The 21,025-nt window shown below is 37.6% G+C and overlaps 1 protein-coding gene across 1 annotated transcript in view; it reads left to right on the plus strand.

Moving 5' to 3' along the window:
- Nucleotides 1-21,025, plus strand: part of LOC126968175 (dedicator of cytokinesis protein 3) — an 83,541-nt gene that overhangs the window by 45,694 nt on the left and 16,822 nt on the right. The window contains exons 5-12 of the mRNA XM_050813032.1: nt 8,214-8,328; nt 11,634-11,909; nt 13,327-13,438; nt 14,680-14,780; nt 15,842-15,941; nt 16,388-16,623; nt 18,700-18,859; nt 20,777-20,900. Coding sequence (XP_050668989.1) covers nt 8,214-8,328; nt 11,634-11,909; nt 13,327-13,438; nt 14,680-14,780; nt 15,842-15,941; nt 16,388-16,623; nt 18,700-18,859; nt 20,777-20,900 — 1,224 coding nt within the window. The remainder of the gene's footprint in view (nt 1-8,213; nt 8,329-11,633; nt 11,910-13,326; nt 13,439-14,679; nt 14,781-15,841; nt 15,942-16,387; nt 16,624-18,699; nt 18,860-20,776; nt 20,901-21,025) is intronic.

Genomic DNA, 21,025 nt, shown 5'->3' on the forward strand with positions numbered 1-21,025 from the left:
TTGTTGCCGGTGAAAATAAGGGCGATTAATAACTTAACACGTATTCATAGGTGGGGTGTCTGTCAGGAATTAAAATATGATGTCGATCCATCATTTATTATATTAATGATTAATACTGTGAGTCCACCAAAATTATATTACATATCTCAGAAATGAAAATAAGAATTTTACGATCCATGAACTAAATCTATACGTTTTAATAATACTTTGATCGGCAGGTGGATATTTTTTGATTATTGATGCGTAACGTATAACACCTTCCTTAAAGGCCGGCAACGCTCCTGTGATTCCTCTGGTGTTGCAAGAGAGTATGGGCGGCGGTGATCACTTAACAGCAGGTGACCCGTACGCTCGTTTGTCCTCCTATTCCATAAAAAAAGATACATTTCTTAAATTAAAACATAAAAAGTAGGTAATTACTCATTATTATTTATAATTAAGTACTTTTTAACTGGGTAACTATAAATTTTTTGATTTTTGTTACCGAAGTACCTACCTAATTACTGGGATATTTAGTATCGGAATAATCGAAATTGCTTAAATAATGGCTAATATTTGTATACAGCTGATTATTGATTATTTTTTAATAAGTGCTTGAACTGTTATTAAGTTCTCGCAGATAAGCAATGTAATAAATTTGTAAAGTTCGGACTATAACGTGTTGTCACTGATTAGCAAGACTAGGGATGAGTTGCATCATATTAGCTGTTAAAGTTAAGTTTTAAGTAACGCTGACTTTAACCTAGACTGCGGAATGTGTTGCACCATCTGCATATTATTCCTTGGCATAGTTAAAGTAAAAAGTGAGATATCAAGTCATTAACGAATATTTATTTGAAACTTTTGACATGTAGCTATTTAACATTAACAATAGCTTTAACCGGCGAAGATTGGACGGTTACGGTTAACAGTTAAAGTTGTGACGTTATCTATAAATTATCAAATGGTGCAACAGATTTTTTTGCTTAACCGGTACTTTAACATGTTATTGCTAAATCAACCCAGCCTAATCAACTAATGTACTAATTACCTACTAACTCCTTTGGGAGGGTAAAGATTTTACGTCATTTTAAATGAATTCAAACAATGAATTCAAGGTCTGAAGGTTGATTCATGCAATATGCGATAATTTATATATAATTTATACAGTTTATTCCTTATTACTTTTTTATGAAATATTTCACTTTTAAAACGCTTTTAATTTTGAACACAATTCATATATTGGATGCAGTACCTGACAATCGTATTTGTTATGTATATTACAGCCATTGTATAATACTCTATTAAATTGAAAAGAGTGGTTGTCAGTTTCTTGTATGTTCTTCTCACGAGCTCAACTTTTTCCGAACATAAGGAATTCAGTAATTTAAAATAATTATTTGAATTAAGTTTATTTGACTTTGAATTTTATCACTTATAACCTTACAGTACATAACTCCCTCATTATTATAACGCTTCCCTTGTACAGTAAGGAGTTGTTTCATTATCTTTATGAGGTCAAGCATGTGAGACGAGGCGTTGTCATTGGCTAGGCATGCGGCCGGTCTACCTGCCTCGCGATCCTTTCAGAAATAAAAAAGAAATATCGCACGGAACAAAGGCATTCGGAGATCTGTATAGAAATATTTAACAATTTCTGTAGCATAATTACTTTAACAATAATTAGCGTGTTTCTGTATGAAAATAAGGGACGAGACGAGCAGGACGTTCAGCTGATGGTAATTGATACGCCCTGCCCATTACAATGCAGTGCCGCTCAAGATTATTGAAAAACTCAAAAATTCTGAACGGCACTACAACTGCGCTGATCACCTTGAGACATAAGATGTCAAGTCTGATTAGCCCAGTAATTTCACTAGCTACGGCGCCCACAGTAATGCTTACAGATTACTGCTTCACGGTAGAAATAGGCGCCGTTGTGGTACCCATAATCTAGCCAGCATCCCGGCCTCCCACTGGTGTAACAAGTATCTAGTGTGTGATTTATCTGTTGTGAATCACAGTGACGGATGGACTATATTATAGTTGCGATAAATAATCATAATATCCTCGCTACTTTTTCACTGTTAATTATTATATGTATTTTTAAACAATATTATGTACTTCAAGATTCTATTGTTTCTCAGTAGGTATTATGCCTCTGTAGTAGTGATCTATAGCAACTTCTACGTTTCGGTTCTTACCGTCAACTTCTTCGTCGTTTGCCGAGTGAGTCAAGATGAAGCATTTTGAAAAACGCGCCGTTTGCCCAGTGAGTCAAGATAAAGCATGACGAACAGTCGATTTCGGGCCTAATTTAGATATAAGGAAGTGATATACTTATATAACGGAGAGGGTTTTGAGTAAATTAAGTAGATCATAGTTAATTTTCTTTCTCGCTTTATTTTGTAGAATCATCTGCCGACTGTCGTATTCCCAAACCGACTGAGTTGACTACCTCAATTTAAAGCATATTCTCACTTCAAAGAAGGAAACTTTTCCCCTGACATCTTGTATTGAAGTTGGTTGGCGACGGTTTGTCATTACACCAGGGGCGTGCATTACTTTTCTAGCAAGGTTGCCTACCTTTAGATAGAAGTACCTACGTTAATAATATAATATTTAGGCATTGCACTTATATCGCAAAAAGGTTGACTTTATGATTTACCCTCAACATGTCAATTTTGTGGTTTTAAAAGCTAAAACTAACTGGGTGGATGTTCAATAGAAATTTGGTTATAGAATAACGGAACTAAATTAACTTTAACACGAGTGGTATAAATTACTTTAGATTATCATTAAGGGAGGCACTGCCTAAATGCCTATAAGGAAAGCACGCCCCTGCATTACACATACTTACCTATTATTATTATTTTTTAATAATAAAAAACGGTAGAAAAGCAAAAATGAGGCTAGTCAATAGTCACATTTCTTCTATCTTAAGCTATGGGGCTGAGACATGGACACTAAAGATGGCCGACAGAGATCGGATTGATGCCTTTGAGATGTGGTGCTGTAGGAAGATGCTTTAAATCCCTTGGACAGCATTCCGCACCAACCAATCCATCCTTCACACTCTAGGTGTAAAAACCAGACTCTTATGCATCTGCCTCCGTAGAATCTTAGAGTTCTTTGGACATATTGACAGAAAAGATGGCCACAACCTCGAACAACTGATGGTTGCTGGAAAGGTAGACGGACTTCCCAGAGGTCGCAGCCCTATAAGATGGTCTGACCAAATCCGCACATCTCTGGATACCGGACTTCATGACGCACTGCACGTAGTCAAAGACCGACACAGATGGCGAACTATTGTCAAAAAGTTGAATTCTCAAAGAAATCACGACCCTCAGCGACGAGGAGAAGGAGGATTTTTGTTTATTAATATAAAGAAGGATTTTTTTGCGCCCTTCTTCACAAGTAACGTATCTTGGTAGACGAATGGGTGGTAAGAATTTGGTGTTCTTCATTTTAAAAGCCTATTTTAAACATCAATATTTGAATGATTTGTTATGTTTTTAAAGTGATAACCCTCACTTCTAGGATTAATACACAAATAAAATTTGAAAAACTTTATGAATGATGCGGGAATTGAACCCATGACCTCCGGCTTTCCGTGCCGGTGCTCTAACCAATCAGCAGCAGCAGGTTATCAACTGTAAAGTAGATCCTGTAGATGAAGCCACAACCTGAGAGTTGAACAAAGCATACAAGATTTTATAACGAGACGTCACTCGAACGGTTAGCTCAGTTGGTTAGAGCACCGGCACGGAACGCCGGAGGTCATGGGTTCGAGTCCCGCATCGTTCATAAAGTTTTGTTGTTTTTCAAATTTTATTTGAATATTTGAATGTAAAATTTGAGCATTAGGTGAGCCACCTTAATGTTTGGTCGCTCTAAGATAAAAATGTCTATTGACAAAATGTAGGTATAACATTTATTCTAGTGTACAATATTTGGTGAAAAACTTTAACGTCGTAAAGTTTTAAGGAGTTATAAATAAATGCAAAAATTATTGAATGACCTGTGATGACGTTTATGCGCGTGAGCATTGCAACTCTTGTAAAACATGTCAAACCAGTTTGTAGTTTGGAAATTATAGCATATTTTAATGTAATACGGTACTGAAGCTGGTTTTTACTGAGTCTATGTAATATATAAATCATATAAAACCATTGTTCTCTTTAATCATACTTTATTACGAATATAAAAGGCTTAAAATTTATTTTCTCAAAATCGATTCCTTTAGAATTCTTTTTGATGTCATTTCTAATATACGAGAAACACTTGGCGCAAGAAACTCTCCCAATATACATTTTTTGTGCTCTTTTTAATAAAAATATAAAATATTGTACTATCATTGCTATTGCTATAAAATAATCCTAATCTAGTCCCAGGCTGTCCGATCACTTAGCTATTCAAATGTGGAGTAGGTTAGGATTTACATTATAATTTATACAAAAATAGCCTTGTTTACCTATTTTTGTGGTGGTATAGATATAAAACATTTTAATTACATAGCATTGCTTTCGAATCAATGGTTGCACAAGCAACTGTTACCTTTATATCGAAAAGTGCGATCGATAAAACTGAGTAGTATATCGTGTTCGCGTATATTATGCATAGACTTACCGTCTCGTTATCTCAACCCTTTACGAAGTAGCGGTATATTTAATAAGAATAAAAATTTTTTTGACAGAAGTGACATTTTCGTGTATGTGCCCTACATGAGTAAAGTGATTTTGATTTGAAGACGTCCACTGCTGGGCAAAGGCCTTCACCAAAGATCGCCATGACGGTCGTTCCTGCGCTGCCCTCATCCAACCTCCATCCAACGACTTCGTCGTTGGTTACAGCTCTATAAGATTCGTTTTTTTAAATTAAGATTAACATCTTCATCGTACATAAATCAATTCAATTACAATATAATATGTAAAGTGATGCAACTAACGGCTGAAATGATAACGCACAAATTGAAGAATCAAAATTGGTTACTCACTATCCGGCTGTCAGGTTGTCTAAACGCTAGTATATTCTAAGTTATATTGATATTATGACTAATTTGAAAGAATTGCATAACTTGATAAAAGTATTAGACCTTATGTGGCCTATGGTATGTATTACCATAAAATAGGATCTATTTATTATCTAATATATAAAATTCTCGTGTCATGGTGTTAAACTTTGAACTCCTCCGAAACGGCTTGATCGATTCTCATGAAATTTTGAGTGTATTTGGATAGGTCTGAGAATCGGACAACATCTGTTTTTCATCCCCCTAAATGTTAAGGGTGGTCAACACGATTTTTTTTTAATTTTTTTGACATATTTTTTAAATTTGTTTGATTATGAGCATTATTACAACTTCAAATTTTTACCCATCTACGATCAACAGTTACTTTTGTATCGCGATTTTAATATCGGCAATACAACGTTTGCTGGGTCAGCTAGTATTCAATAAAACTCTACGGAACTCGTTTTGTTCTACATGACGCATTCATCAGCCTTTGTTACATCAAGATTGATAAAATAAAATAGTTTGTTTTTGCAAAATATTTGTGAGATCAAAAATGGCGCTTTGAATCGAACACTCGAAAATGCACTTAATATTGAACGCGTATAAAGTCGAATTTAGGTTGGCTTTTGGTTTATTATATCAGTTGACGGTTTGTAGCTTGTTTTAACGGTTGTTACGTGACCGATTATCTAAACATCTAATTTGCTTCATATTAAACTATCAAGCGTGCGATTTTGAATGTGTTTATATTATTATTCGCTTAATAATAGCAATATAGACAATAGATATTATCTTCAGCTGTTCCGGGATGTATTATGCTATCTTGACGACCTGTACAGCCGAGTGGTTAGCGATCCTACCTACAAAGCTAGAGGTCCCGGGTTCGAATCCCGGTAGGTGCAAGCATTTATATGATGAATATGGATGTTTGTTTCCGAGTCATGGATGTTTAAATGTATTAATGTATGTTTATATGAATTTATGTATGTTTAAGTAAGTATATTGTATTAAATATATCATTGTCTTGTAACCCATAACACAGGCTATGTATGCTTAACTTGGGGCAAGACAATTTGTGTAAAAAGTGTGTCTATATTACATATTATATTATATATTATGTGTCTATATTATAACATACCTACTTAGCTTTATTAGAAAACATAGCTAAATAGTACTTATTTAGTTAATCACAAATTGATAATATTCGTAATTTTTAACTTAAAAATAACTTTAAACATAGAATAGCGTGTAGATCTATAAGTCTAAGCAGATCTCACACAACGCCAAGGAATATGCTTAATTTATTGAAGTAGGCGTTAATTTGCGGAAATCCATAATTATAAGTTTGAGTTTTCTTCAGTGTTAATTCCGCCAATATTTGTCCTTAAACAATTCGACAAGTGTTTCGCCTCTACACGAGGCATCCCCAGGAGATGATGACTCGCCAAACTCTGGCAAAAGATTCAAACACGTGTCGAATTGTTTAAGGACAAATATTTGCGGAATTAACACTAAAGAAACCGAAAAACATTTGGATATGCTTAATTTGCTTGCCCTACGGCAGTAAGTTAGAAGATTTAAGAAATTTGCGTGAAACTCGGCTTAAATAGCGTATAAAAGTTACTAAAGTTCGAGCTGCTTTCGCACAGCACAAATTCCAAAGAGGACATTCAATTGCACATTCCATATTATGTATATTGGTATTAACCTTGATACACTGGAAGTAGATATTTTTTAAAATAGTATATCTATAGTTGAAAAAGCAACGCTTTATTAATCTTTACTTTTATTTTAATATTAATAAAAAGCCTTAAAACTTTGCATCCGATTTTAACAACTTCACTAATACTAAGGTCTATTCAGAATATTCGCACGACACGCCACAAGTTAGGATATCATCCTCACCATCTGGATGTGTGGCGGTCCTCCACAGTGCGGTATTCAAGGAGCTTTCTTCCACGTACCTACAACAAAGCTGTGGAATGAACTTCCTTGTGCGGTGTTTCCGGGACGATACGACATGGGTACCTTCAAAAAAAGCGCGTACACCTTCCTTAAAGGCCGGCAACGCTCCTGTGATTCCTCTTGTGTTGCAAGAGATTGTGGGCGGCGGTGATCACTTAACAACAGGTGACCCGTACGCTCGTTTGTCCTCCTATTCCATAAAAAAAAACGGTCCACATTAGAATCATAACTAGATCAATTTGCTAATATTTATAGGCAAGACAGAGACGAATTCATAAGTTTTCATGTATTGTTTCAAAACGCCGAGATACACAGCTGTACTAAAGTGCAAGGCAAATTAATAGGCACATTTAACAATATTTAACTATGAAGACGACAGCAAAGGGAATGCTTCGTACACTGGCCGTGCCAACATGTCCCGGGAAAGCTTCGACGAGAACTGAAACAAACTTGTGTCTGAAACTGAGACTGTGCTTTGCAAAGTCTCGGAATGGGGCCGACAAAATTTAGTCCAATTCAACCCCAAGAAGACGCAAGTTTGTGCGTTCACCTCTAAAAAGTCTTTCTGCGTTGTATCCCCTCGATTCGAGATCACTCCTCTAACTGCCACAGCCTGCATTGGCATAATTGGCGTCGATATATATCGAGCGACGTTCAGTTCCGTGGTCACTTGGAAGAGAAGGCCAAACTGGCCTCTAAAAAGCTTGGTGTACGCAGTAGGTATATATAGCCTCACCTCTCCCCACCCCGTGAGCCTCTTGCCCGTTTGCCCCCTCATATATTAAAAAAAAACTGTTGTATTGGCATGTTTGTTTAATTCATTTCATCGATTCCGTACAAATTTTAGAACTCGTTAGGTGGTCAATCCATACATCCGTTGTCAGTTGTTGGGTAAAAAATTCTTAGAATCAATTATAAGTGATTCATATTATTCACACCGTGTACCCTTTTTACTTTGTCGACCAGCGCAGTGCCTCCGCGGAATTGTAATCCGCTCAAGCCTTTCTATTGGTATTGTGAATCAATGTGGCAGTGGGTATTTTTTAATGATGAAAATGTAGTAGATTTTTTTTTAAATAAATTGATATTGACACCGACGCTGATGTTTTACCAATGGGTGTGACTTCACTGAATACTGTTACAAATAAAAAAAAAACTATTTTATGGTATTCTTTGCGGTGTAATTGCTTAAAAAGTATTTTATTTATTAGTGTGATACTCGCGTTGAAATTAATGTTTTTTGATTGCTCAGAAAATTGGCACTTGAACTGGTGCCGAGACGAGGCGCTGAGGCAGTCGACCCTGAAGATATTAGTCTGGTGGAGCTGTACAGAGTCCACGTGGAGAGTGCCGAAAGAGCTGCAGCAGTAAGTATCTTAATAGTTCCTATCATGTTCAACAAACAGAGCACACAATTGGTTCTGTACGATGGTACAAGATGAAATTCTTTGTGCTTTTTTAGGTTCATACTTACTCTTGCAACACCAGAGGAAAGGAAGGAGCGTTGCCGAACTTTATGGAAGGTGTACACGCTTTTTTTTAAGGTATTCATGTCGTATCGTCCCGGAAACACCGCACAAGAAAGCTCATTCCACAGCTTTGTAATACATTACAACATAGTAGAAGAAAGTTCCTTCAAAACCGCACTGTGGAGGAACGCCACACATCCAGATGGTGGGGATGATATCCTAATTTGTGACGTGTCGTGCGAAGGTAGATTTCAGCGGCAGGAATCCGGTGAAACAACTATTCGGAACACTCCTGTGATAAATGTGTTAGAAGACACACAATGAAGCGATGTCTCTACGCAACGCCAAGTAATCCAGCCGTTCACAAAGCACTGGATATACGACAATTCGAATCCTACTTATCCTTTTAAAGGAAACATATTTCTCAATTGGATACCATTCGGGGATGGGTCATTTAAGAAACGTTTCTTAGATTTTACTGCATTTTTTGTAATTTGGTTTTATGAGTAGAATTCGAAATATATATATAACATAAAAGCTAAATCCGCGCCATGCTTACGCCTCGTGGAATTATTTTTTGTTTATTTTTCTGAAACAAAAGTAGCCTAGGTGACTCCTTGTAATATGAGCGATACGTCAGCGTAATTCTCGTTAAAATAGGTCCGGTCGCGGTAAAAACAAACAAAAAAGTTTTCTAGCACTATTCATTCATGATATGCATTTAGTATAAATTCTATTATTTCGATGATACAACCATAGACACTTCTATTATATTTATATGTATAGGATAATTGTTAGCGAATTTTGAATGTGCATGATTCATATATTTTCTTGGTAACATGCAATTTTGTCTTAAGATGTAAGATATCATGTTTATATAATATTTGCACGTAGTTAAGGCTTACGTAGCTAGAATGTTGAAATTTTTGCATGCGTCATGTTTACTTCTCATCAACTTTTATTATGAACGGCTGGATCACTTGGCGTTGCGTAGAGACGTCGCTTTATTGTGTGTCTTCTACCGCATTTATCACGGGGAATGTTCCGAAGAGCTGTTTAACCTGATTCCTGCCGCCGAATTCCACCTTCGCATGACACGCCACAAGTTAGGATATCATCCTCACCATCTGGATGTGTGGCGGTCCTCCACAGTGCGGTTTTCAAGGAGCTTTCTTCCTCGTACTACAAAACTGTGGAATGAGCTTCCTTGTGCGATGTTTCCGGGACGATACGTCTTGGGTACCTTCAAAAAAAGCGCGTACACCTTCCTTAAAGGCCGGCAACGCTCCTGTGATTCCTCTGGTGTTGCAAGAGGTTGTGGGCGGCGGTGATCACTTAACAACAGGTGACCCGTACGCTCGTTTGTCCTCCTATTCCATAAAAAAAAAAATAGGTTTTTTTTTAATGAAAATAAGGGACGAGACGAGCAGGACGTTCAGCTAATGGTAATTGATACGCCGTACCCATTATAATGAAATGCTGCTCAGGATTCTTGAAAAAACTCAAAAATTCTGAGCGGCACTACAATTGCGCTCGTCACCTTGGGACTAAAGATGTTAAGTCTCATTTGCCCAGTAATTTCACTAGCTACGGCGCCCTTTAGTTTTGAAAAAAAAATACATGCTTCAATCCGAATATCCGTGGAACGAAAAACCTACCTAATATCAATGTATAAATAAAATGATTTCAATTTGTGGGCGCATCACGGACAATTTTAATTGAGTATTCCAAATCTAATTCTTTAGACACTGACCTAAATGATTGCGAAATCTTCATTCATTGTAAAAATATAAACTGTTTTCCAAGCAAGAATTTTGAAAATATTTGCTTTGTTACATAGATGGCGGGCCGGCAGCCGTGAACTCATATCGCTCAAGGTCGCTGGCATTTAGTGTCGCCTTAATATTAAGTTATCAACGTTTTAAGAAACAACAATTTATATGAGCACCGCGTGCTCAGTCATGTGTGGATAAATCGATCTAGCTAAGTTTCAATTTAAAAAAAATGGTTTTATCCATGTTTGAATGAGAAACAGCTACAATAACATTAGAATACAAAGGTAAATTTCGCCACTATATACAAGACTATTATAGCTCAGATGGGACATTGGGTGATCCGGAAAGCAGAAGACCCCGGTTCGAATCCAGATGTCCTATTAGTTTTTTTTTGTTCAAGTTGTGTACATTCTTAAAAATCCGAGCAAGGCTCGGTCGTCCGGATATTATATATATATTGCAACAACACTTGGTAAACGTTATGAAGCTATATTAGTTTGTAGAGAGGATATAAATCATGGGGAGAAGAACTGATAAGAAATTCCCAGCCTCTATGATATACGATATGATCATCATATTTTGATGACGTCATAATTCAAATCAAATCAATTTTTTTTATTACATAGGCAAATCAAATTACACTTGATATATGTCATTGTTTTCATACAGCTCATCCGGAAGGCAGTTTTCCTCAGAGAACAATGAGCAGGAAACTCTAAGGTTGCTCTTTTCAAAACAGATTAGGTTTTACAAGTTCATATTTTTAATGCAATTTACAAATCATTTCAATAACAATATATGCAAAGTGACGCAACAAAAATACTCAAACGTCAAAAACAGAAAGGCTTACACGAGTAAGTAAAAAAAAGTGAATTAATAATAATAATCACAAGAGTTATTGAGTAGATGCATCAATCCACACATACCGTAAATAAATAAAGGCATTATGCGAGCATTCTATTAAATAAAATCTAATATATTAAATCCTCATGTCGCGGTGTTTGTACTTAAACTCCTTCGAAACGGCTTGACCGATTCTCATGAAATTTTGAGTGCATATTGAGTAGGTCTGAGAATCGGACAACATCTATTTTTCATCCCCCGAAATGTTAAGGGTGGTCCACGCCAAATTCTTTTTTTTTAATTTTTTGTAATTTTTTTTTAAATTTATTTGATTATGAGTCAGCATTAAAAAATACATACAACTTCAAATTTTCTCCCATCTACGATCAACAGTTACTTTTGTATCGCGATTTTAATATCGGCAATACAACGTTCTCTGGGTCAGCTAGTATATAACAATTTTAACTTTAAGATATTTAAATAAAGGAAATAAAACTGAATGGAAATAGTAAACTTGAAGCAGACCCCCCGGTAACAAGATCATCCTGCCACCACTGTGTTAACCGATACTAAAACGTTTTTCAGTGGAGAGGCACACTGCGTCGCGCCGGCGGCTCTGGAAGTATCAACTCTGGCAGTCTCACGAACGCCATACAAACGCCGACGGTTCAGTCTCACTACCTGATGTGCAGCATGAGAGACTTCGGCCACACGGCCGGCGGTGACGAGGCGGAACTACTGCTGTGGCTTCACGACGCCAGGAGAGCGCAGCCACTCTCCGAGCGGTTCAGGGTCAGAATAGCGAGGGACGGCTTCTCCAACTACATTGATAGGTTGCATGCGAACAGTACTCTTTTTGCGGTAAGTTCGAGCTCTTTTCTGTTCTCTAATCGAGACCAGCTCGTTTCCTGGGTGCTGGTAATGTTTCCTATCTAGCAACGCTGATAGTGTTTTTATTTTTATGAAAATACGGGGCGAGACTAGCAGGACGTTCAGCTGATGGTGCCGCTCAGGATTCTTGAAATACCCAAAAATTCTGAGTGGCACTCTACAATTCCGCTCGTCACCTTGAGAAATAAGATGTCAAGTCTCATTTGCCCAGTAATTTCACTAGCTACGGCGCCCTTCAGGCCGAAACACAGTGATGCTTACACATACTGCTTCACGGCAGAAATAGGCGCCGTTGTAGTACTCATAATGTAGCCGGCATCATGTGCAAAGGAGCCACCCATTGGTAAAATTGTTAGTAATATAATAAAACATTTATTTCAGACCAGAGACCTTTGTTAGTGTAATGTTTTACTTGAAAACTAATTTTAGTAGGCTTAAGTTCTATGGTTATTGTTTTATATTGGTGTGGTGGTGGCTCTTATCTATATATATAAAAATGAATTGCTGTTCGTTAGTCTCACTAAAACTCGATAACGGCTGGACCGATTGGGCTAAATTTGGTCTTGAATTATTTGTGGAAGTCCAGAGAAGGTTTAAAAGGTGAATAAATATGAAAATGTTTGGCATTAAATAAAATCAACAATTTTGTTATTCCTTTGATGTGTGGGCCCGTCGTTCAGAAATCAAATTGAAAGATATAGCATAAAATTAATAACTAATTAGAATCTTTATATCTTTCTCAGGAGGTTGACAAAAACAAACTTAATTTTAGCTACCTTCAGTTAGTAGATTTACTACAATTGTTAACTATGATGGCAATACAACGTTTGCTGGGTCAGTTAGTAAATAATAAAACTGTTCACAGCGTTCAGAGTTCTTGATTTGTTACAATGAACATAATATTAATGCTGGTATAATCTTTATATATATAATTCTTGTGTGCGTGTGTATGTCACTGAACTCCTCCTAGACGGCTGGACCGATTTTGATTAATTTTTTTGTGTGAGTTCAAGGGGATTCGAGGATGGTTTAGATACACAATTGAACTACCTCCTAAACGGCTGGACCGATTTTGATGATATTTTTGTGTGTTCCAGTGAATTTGAGATTGGCGTGTGTCTTCAGGTGGATTCGAGAATGGTTTAAATTCACAATTAAACCACCACCTAAACGGCTGGACCGATTTTGATGATTTTTTTGTTTGTTTCAGTGAATTTGAGATTGGTTTAGATTCTTAATTCCGTCCATATAATATAATTCTCCTTCTCATGTGTATGTAAGTGAACTGCTCCTAACGGCTGGACCGATTTTTCACATTTAAGACCTGTGTACAGGACAACGTCTGTTGGGTCCACTAGTTAAATATAAAACTATTTGGTTGCTTCAGGATCTATCTGCGACGGATCTGTCAAGAGAACTATGGCTGGTGGCGTGGGTAATACGTGTGGGTCGTTGGTCTGGTGGCGGCAATAGTGGGAGTGGCACGGGAGAACGAAGAGGTATGTTCATAATCTTAGATCATTTATACGTATAAATAGACTGTGACAGCTGTGTAAACGTCGAAAAAAATTGAGGTTGACTGTTGACCTCTATTTTGAACAATGCGCACACACTAATACAAAGTGACATATAAATCGCGAGTGAATAAAATAAACCTGGCCTGCTATTATCGGTTGTCTAGCAGCAAGAGGCTCTATCTACACGTATAAATTATCTACGATCATACAGTTTTTGATTTATTAGGTACATTCTCATTAGATAATTAAAAAGAATAATAATAATATATTGACACACTTTTTACACAAATTATCTTGTCCCAAGTTAAGCATATATAGCCTGTGTTATGGGTTACAAGACAATGATATATTTAATACAATATACTTACTTAAACATACATAAATTCATATAAACATACATTAATACATTTAAACATCCATGACTCGGAAACAAACATCCATATTCATCATATAAATGCTTGCACCTACCGGGATTCGAACCCGGGATCTCTAGCTTAGTAGGTAGGATCGCTAACCACTCGGCTATACAGGTCGTCAGTCAGTCAGAATACACATAAATAGCTACTTACGAGCTAATAATAATTATTACCTTTTAATATGTTTCAATAATAATATGTATTATTATACTATGGTGGCGCAATACGTAGACAAATAACACACCACGGTGCCCCCGGTTTGATCCTCGCCTGTCACATACTAATATTATGTTTTCATTTTTCAAATTCATAATATGTACGTTTATTCGGCAAGTTTTGTCGGGGCTTCAATTGCATTTGTTCCTTTTTTCTAATAAATTAAAATGTGTCGTTAATTATTTGTAAAATTCACTCGTTTGATACATATCTCGCTCATCATATATTTACTGTAGGAATATTTTAAATGGGTGAATTTGACATCTTTTCTCTTTATTCTTTAGGCATTTTATTATAAAAGTATTCAATAAAATCGAAATCCAGTTAATTGGAGCATGAAACTAAGCCTAAAGCCAGACCAACATTAGCGCCTAAATTATATTAATTGCAAAAATGTCGATACGCGAGATAACTCAGACCAGTAAGGTTTTCGATAGAAACTGTTCTCTATAATTATTATATCTTCCTGTCACCTTATATAAGCTAAAACACAATAAGAAGCACTGTAACGAAAAGAGAATGAGAGAGAACAGAAGACGAATAAAACCATTTTTAGTTTTAGATAAGTTTTGATCTCAAATGTTATTTCAGGTCCAGTTGCAAGAAGGCCTCTGGGTGCCGGAGTGTTGCCGGTAGCGGATTTCCTTAGACAGAACGATCAACAAACAATGGAAAAGGAGTATACCTTCAAGGTAACAATGAACTAAATTATGTAATGTTACGACTTGCTGGGTTAATATTGGCCGATTTCAGCCCCCAGGGATGACGCCCCGGTTTTCAATTAAAGTAATGGGGAGTACCTTCATTCAAGAAATCGCGTTGTAGTATTAATATTCAACATGTGAATTTGTTTATAAAATAGCAGATATTGAATCAACAAACGGCTGACGTATAACTTACCCAAAATCATCTTGTATTTGATAAACATTTCCTTCATACATTACATAGAGTCATGTTTTAAGCCATATCTCAGTCTGTGTTTCCACAGTTTCGTATTGAATAAATTATGTTTATAATTTCTTCAAAATCTGTTGAAGTTCAGCGAGATAAAACAACGAAGTTATGAAAATATATACACAATAATATGATGTTTTATGTGTCTTAAATAATTATAGAGTTAAGTTAAATTTTAGAAAATAAATGCTTTTTATGACTTTAGGTTACGTTGTCAAACTATAACCAATTTAGGTAGGTAAGGGCAGTTTTCGTCTGGTAGCATTTTTTTACTGCTATCTCACTTATTTCTGCTACATTGCATGCATTAGTTATGTGTTTTGAAGGAAGTGGGCCCCACTGAAATGCTCTGAATGCATATAAGTTCAGGATGAAGAACGTAATTCGATGCTTTAGTTAGTTTAGTTAGGCTGTTTACACACTTAGCCTTTTGAATTGGGCCATTGTGCGTGTTCGTTCGTCTTCCTACTCTACGTTCCAGAAGTTTAGCAGTCTTTTACAATTTCTGCAGGCATCCGGGAGCTATGCTGGAGATCGGAAGATTTGTGCCCATTGCTTGGCCATCCCGCATTCCATAAACACGAGTCCTGGTGTTTCTTTCGCTTCCATGCATCCTCTGTCTCTCTCTCTCTTTCTGTTACACCTATGATAGATATCACCTACTGTTTGCCCTACTACAGCATTTTGTCCCTTTGTAGTCTCGTCAGGTGGCGGGCGAACCTCTTTGAAAGGCGCCGGAACGGCAATGCGATGCTATCAGGTTCGTGTTATATTGTTCAACTTTTTCGTTTTATTTCAGGTTTACCAGTGTGAAGAGAAAGATTTCCATCAACTACACGACATGTTGATACGCAAGCAAACCAATAAGTGTAACATTTTGCCAGGCCAACCTAATTATGGTAAGTTCAAATGGTATGAACGTAAAATTATACTTGCAACACGCAAGTTATCGTCTGACTGCAGACATCATCTTAAAGCTTTGATGGTGTGTATATATCTCTCTACCATGCAGGAGAGGGTTAGTGAAGGTTATCTCTAACGGAGATACAGCAAGATAGAAAAGGATGAGCGAATCTATTGTTCCTGTAACCGATTTTGATTGACAAGTCGTAAACAGTCAACTGTGCTTGACATTACCTCCTTAGTATTTAGTTGAATATAAAACCACTAGCTAGTGGTTGCAGGCATGCATTAAAAAATCAAAATTTATCATGCATTTACAAATAAAAAAATCGCGTTGATATGTAAAAAAAAACATACCGACGAAATGAGAAACTCCTCCTTTTTTGAAGTCGGTTAAAAAGTAAGACTAACAAACATTATAAATTAAGAAAACCTTTTCCAGGAATCGTAGTTGCCCTAAAGCTTCTAACAAACAGTGGCAGTATTTCGGAGGCAGTAGCTTCCGGAGCTACGGTGACGGCTAAACGTGGCTTTCCTGACGTCATCATGCCTGGTGACGTCAGAAACGACCTCTACTTGACACTGGAACGGGCAGAGTTTGAGCGGGGCGGCAAGAGTACCGCAAAGAATGTTCTAGCAACAGTTACCGTGCACGATGGAAGCGGGCAAGCTATTAATGTGAGTATTATACGATTAATATACAAATAATAATATGACAATGAATAGGTACTTAATCACAGCCTGTTTTATTTTTGAGGATATTCTAAACATCTCATCAATATCATCTCATCTCTCATCGCGACAAGTTTTCAAATTTAAGATTGTTTAAACTCAAGATTGTTGAGAGCCCTTAGTAAGTTAAGAAACTCAAGTATTTCTTACAATTTCGTGTAATTATGAATTTTTAAACAAAGGGATTAAACAGTTGACGTTTTTAGAACAGTAGAAAATAATTTGGTGGGAATGCGAACAATATTGTGAACCTGTAACTAATAATCCTCAACACTACGACTTGAGACATTGCTATCAACAAAGGTTGGGCGCTATGCGTAAACAACGATAAAGGTGGAGTTTTTAAAATTTGATGTCAAAAGTAATGAAATAGAGATCTAATTCTAATATAATCTCCTTGCTACAGATCTATTTCCATTAGAATTATATTTTGTTATTCGCTTCAACACAATATCCCCAAAACTTTTCACGGTCTGCTTGGAGGACATATTATTTAAGCTTCTCGACTGGTCCAATAGAGGCGTAATCATCAATGGAGAATACCGCGTCGCGCTTCGCAGATGATATTGTACTGTTAGCCAGGAATGCTGAGGACCTACCTACAGACTAAATTGGAGGAGCTGTATTCTGCATCTCTTAACGTAGGTCTAAAAATGAACAGCCTTAAAACAAAAATTATGAGCTGCAATGCCGAGGCTGATTATGTGACCGTGCACGGTCAACTGATCGACAGTTTTGCCGAATACGTCTATTTAGATCAAGATATAAGTCTCGACAGGAGCGGACAGGAACGTGAGATAAAGCGACGTATTCAATTGGGATGAGGGAGGGAGGCTTTCGACAAACTTTCTGATGTGTTCAAGGACAAAAGAGTGCCTTTAAAGCTCAAGCGCCGCACATTCGAACAGTGCGTCCTACCCGTAATGGTTTAATTGGAGCCGAGACTTCGACGCTGACTCGGCAGCTCATCCACCGACTACAAGTCTCCCAAAGGACTATGGAAAGAGCGATGTCGTGAATTTTCTACGCGATCACGTCCGGAACACCGAAATCCGCAAGAGAACGGGACTAACTGACATAGCAAAAACCATCGCCTCTAGGAAGTGTAAGTGGGCCGGCCATATTTGTCGTAGGTCCGATGAAAGATGGGACAAAAAGTTGTTGGAGAGGAGACCACGAAAGGGGGTTCAGGAATGTTGGGAGACAGCCAGCAAGATGGACGGACGAATTGGTGCGAGTGGCTGGGTAGGACTGGATGCGGAAAACTCAGGACCGCACAAAGTGATCTAAAATGGAAGAGACCTTTACTCAGTATTGGGTAGATTAAAGTTGAAGAAGATTCGCTTCAATATCCTTATCGCGATATCTTGTTATCATCTATGAAATACGTATCATTAAGGAGGTCGGGTGGCCTATTATGGTGTTCTTTATTTATTCATTTTCACTGAATCATCCCCAACATCTGGATGTGTGGCGTTCCTCTACAGTGCAATTTTCAAGGAACTATCTTCCACGTACAACCAAGCTGTGGAATGAGCTTCCTTGCGCGGTGACCAGGATGATAAGACTTGGGTTTATGTCTTTCTGAAAGGCCCGCAACGCTCTTGTGTTGCAAGAGAATGTGGGCTGCGGTGATCACTTAAAATTAGGTGGTGCGGTCGCTCGTTCGCTCGTTCGCCCTTTCTTTATGTGGTGTTCTTACCAGTGGGATGCTCCTTTGTACAGCATGCCGGCTAGATTATGGGTACCACAACGGTGCCTATTTCTGCCATGAAGCAGTGACGTGTAAACATCACTGTGTTTCGGTCTGAAGGGCGCCGTAGCTAGTGCAATTATTGGGCAAATGAGACTTAACATCTTATGTCTCAAGGTGACGAGCGCAATTGTAGTGCCGCTCACAATTTTTGGGATTTTCAACAATCCTGAGCGACACTGCATTGTAATGGGTAGGACGTATCAATTACCATAAGCTGAATGTCCTGCTCGTCTCGCCCTTATTTTAATAAAAAAAATATTTAACAGGATTGCGTGTGGGGCGCGAGTGGAGCGGGCGCCACGTCGTACGAGTCGCTGGTGTTGTACCACAACAACAGCCCCGCGTGGGGCGAACAGCTGCGACTCACTGTGCCGCTTGACACCTTCACACACGCTCACGTGCGCATCGAGTTCCGACACTGCTCCAGTGAGTAAATACCTAATAATAATATTGACACACTTTCACACAAATTATCTTGCCCCAAACTGGGCATAGCCTGTACTATCATAATCTCATAAGCCAGCTTTTACGGTCCGAGGAGAACTCGTCCTGATGGAGCTGGTATATCGTGGGCGGTGTCTCCATCCGCATCGGAGCCACGCTCAAATATCTTGGGCTGGTCCTGGACTCACGATGGACATTTTGAGCCCATTTCACGGCACTGGCGGCTCACAGCTACGGCAGCTGCTTTTAGCCGCATCATGCCGAACATAGGCGGTCCGGGCGAGGGGTGTCGCCGACTGTTTACAAGACAACGATATATTTAATACAATATACTTACTTAAACATACATAAATACAGACAAATATCTATGACTCGGAAACAAACATCCATATTCATCGTATAAATGATTGCATCTACCGGGACTCGAACCCGGGACCTCTAGCTTATTAGTCTGAGTCACTAACCATTCGGCTATATGGGTCGTCAAACAATAATTATAAGTAAATTTCGTTTATTTCAAAGATTGCATTTACATTTTAGTGGTTGGGACTTCCTAGTAAATTAGTTGTCTTACGACACTTGTATTGGGAATATCTCGCAAAAATATATAAATAAACAAAAACTTTACATTTTCGCACAATTAAAACAAGTCTGAAAACTGTGTGTGTGGGTTTGAGTTGGTAGGTTTGAGACCTTTAATTGGGTTCCATCTATAGACTGCATGTGCTTGTCATGTCAGTCTGATCAGAAGATTTTCCATTCCATCATAGGCAAAACAAGTTAGTCAATGACGGAAGTGATTTGTGGATGGCTGAAATGATGTTTAGTACATAAAGTTTCCTTTGTCAAGAGATTTCAAGTCAAATAAAGTGAATCAATTGGAAATCTTAAAGGTTTGAAGTACATGTCCTTCAAACCTTAGAAAATATAGTTTTGCCCACAATTGTCACAGTAACAACGACGACAAATAACTTCTAAGGATAATGATGTAATTTATACATGATTCGTAATTTAAACGAGACTTAATCACAAATGATATCTTGGGGTAAGTCTAAAATGATTCAATTGGGAGTACTCGTGAACTGAAACACTTTTTAATGGATTTAAATGCGAGTAATTGTAACTGTGTTTTTACATTAAATTTTGCGTAAGTTACATTTTTACTATTACTTTAGTTAACCCGACGTTTCGTGACCTTTCTAGAGGAAGTTTTCAGGGGGACCCGACCCGGGTGTAACACTCGTGTCCATCAAAGAAAATGTTCGCGAAACACTGACCTCTACCTACTATATACCACTTGGCTGGCTGTCAAAGTGCTTTTGTGGCTGTTTGATATTCGCCATTTTGGCGCTGTTGGCCATGTACCGAGAGTGCAGTACTAAAACTAGTGATGACAACCTCAGCAAACATTGATAGATGGTGGGAAACTATTTAAAAAAGAAATGTGTACTTTATTACGTTGATTCTTGCCCCCTTATTCATAATAGTGTGCTAACTTAAAGCATTGCTAATTCGCACTCTGTCTTCTTCTATTCACCTAAGTCAGAATGAGATAAAACACTCCTTAGCGGCTGTTTAAAGTTAGCGGACCATTTGGAATGAGGTTGAAGTATAAATAACACGGAAAACGAAATAAATTAATTCAAAATGCAAAAATAAGTATTGTCCGTTCCTTCGCAGCCATTTGAATTATCCGTCAAAATTATTTCTCTTGACGCTCGCGAGTGGCGCTTCAAATAGGCACAAAAAATTTGCTGTCAAACATATTGAACAGCCTGTCCAGTGGTATTAATACAAGTCAGTGTCGTGAAATGATTGATATGCTCGACTTTGAATTGACAGCATAACGTGGTGACTATGTTGGCATCGTGTTGAATATTAATGTCATAATGATTTTAGCTCGAGATAAGAACGAGAGGAAACTCTTCGGTTTTGCGTTCGCTCGTCTCATGGAGCCGAGCGGCGCGACGCTCAGAGACGGTGCGCACGAGTTATACGTGTACAAATGTGACGACTCTAGCAAGTAAATATCTATAAATTATTGTATGTTTGTAACGCAATTATAGCTACTTTTCTCTAAATGTTATTGCTAGATATGTGTAAATTATTTTTTGAAAATTGTTGTTTGTCTGACTTTTTTTTTTATTA

This window comes from Leptidea sinapis, chromosome 15, assembly GCF_905404315.1.
Source record: "Leptidea sinapis chromosome 15, ilLepSina1.1, whole genome shotgun sequence".
Lineage (NCBI taxonomy): Eukaryota > Metazoa > Arthropoda > Insecta > Lepidoptera > Pieridae > Leptidea > Leptidea sinapis.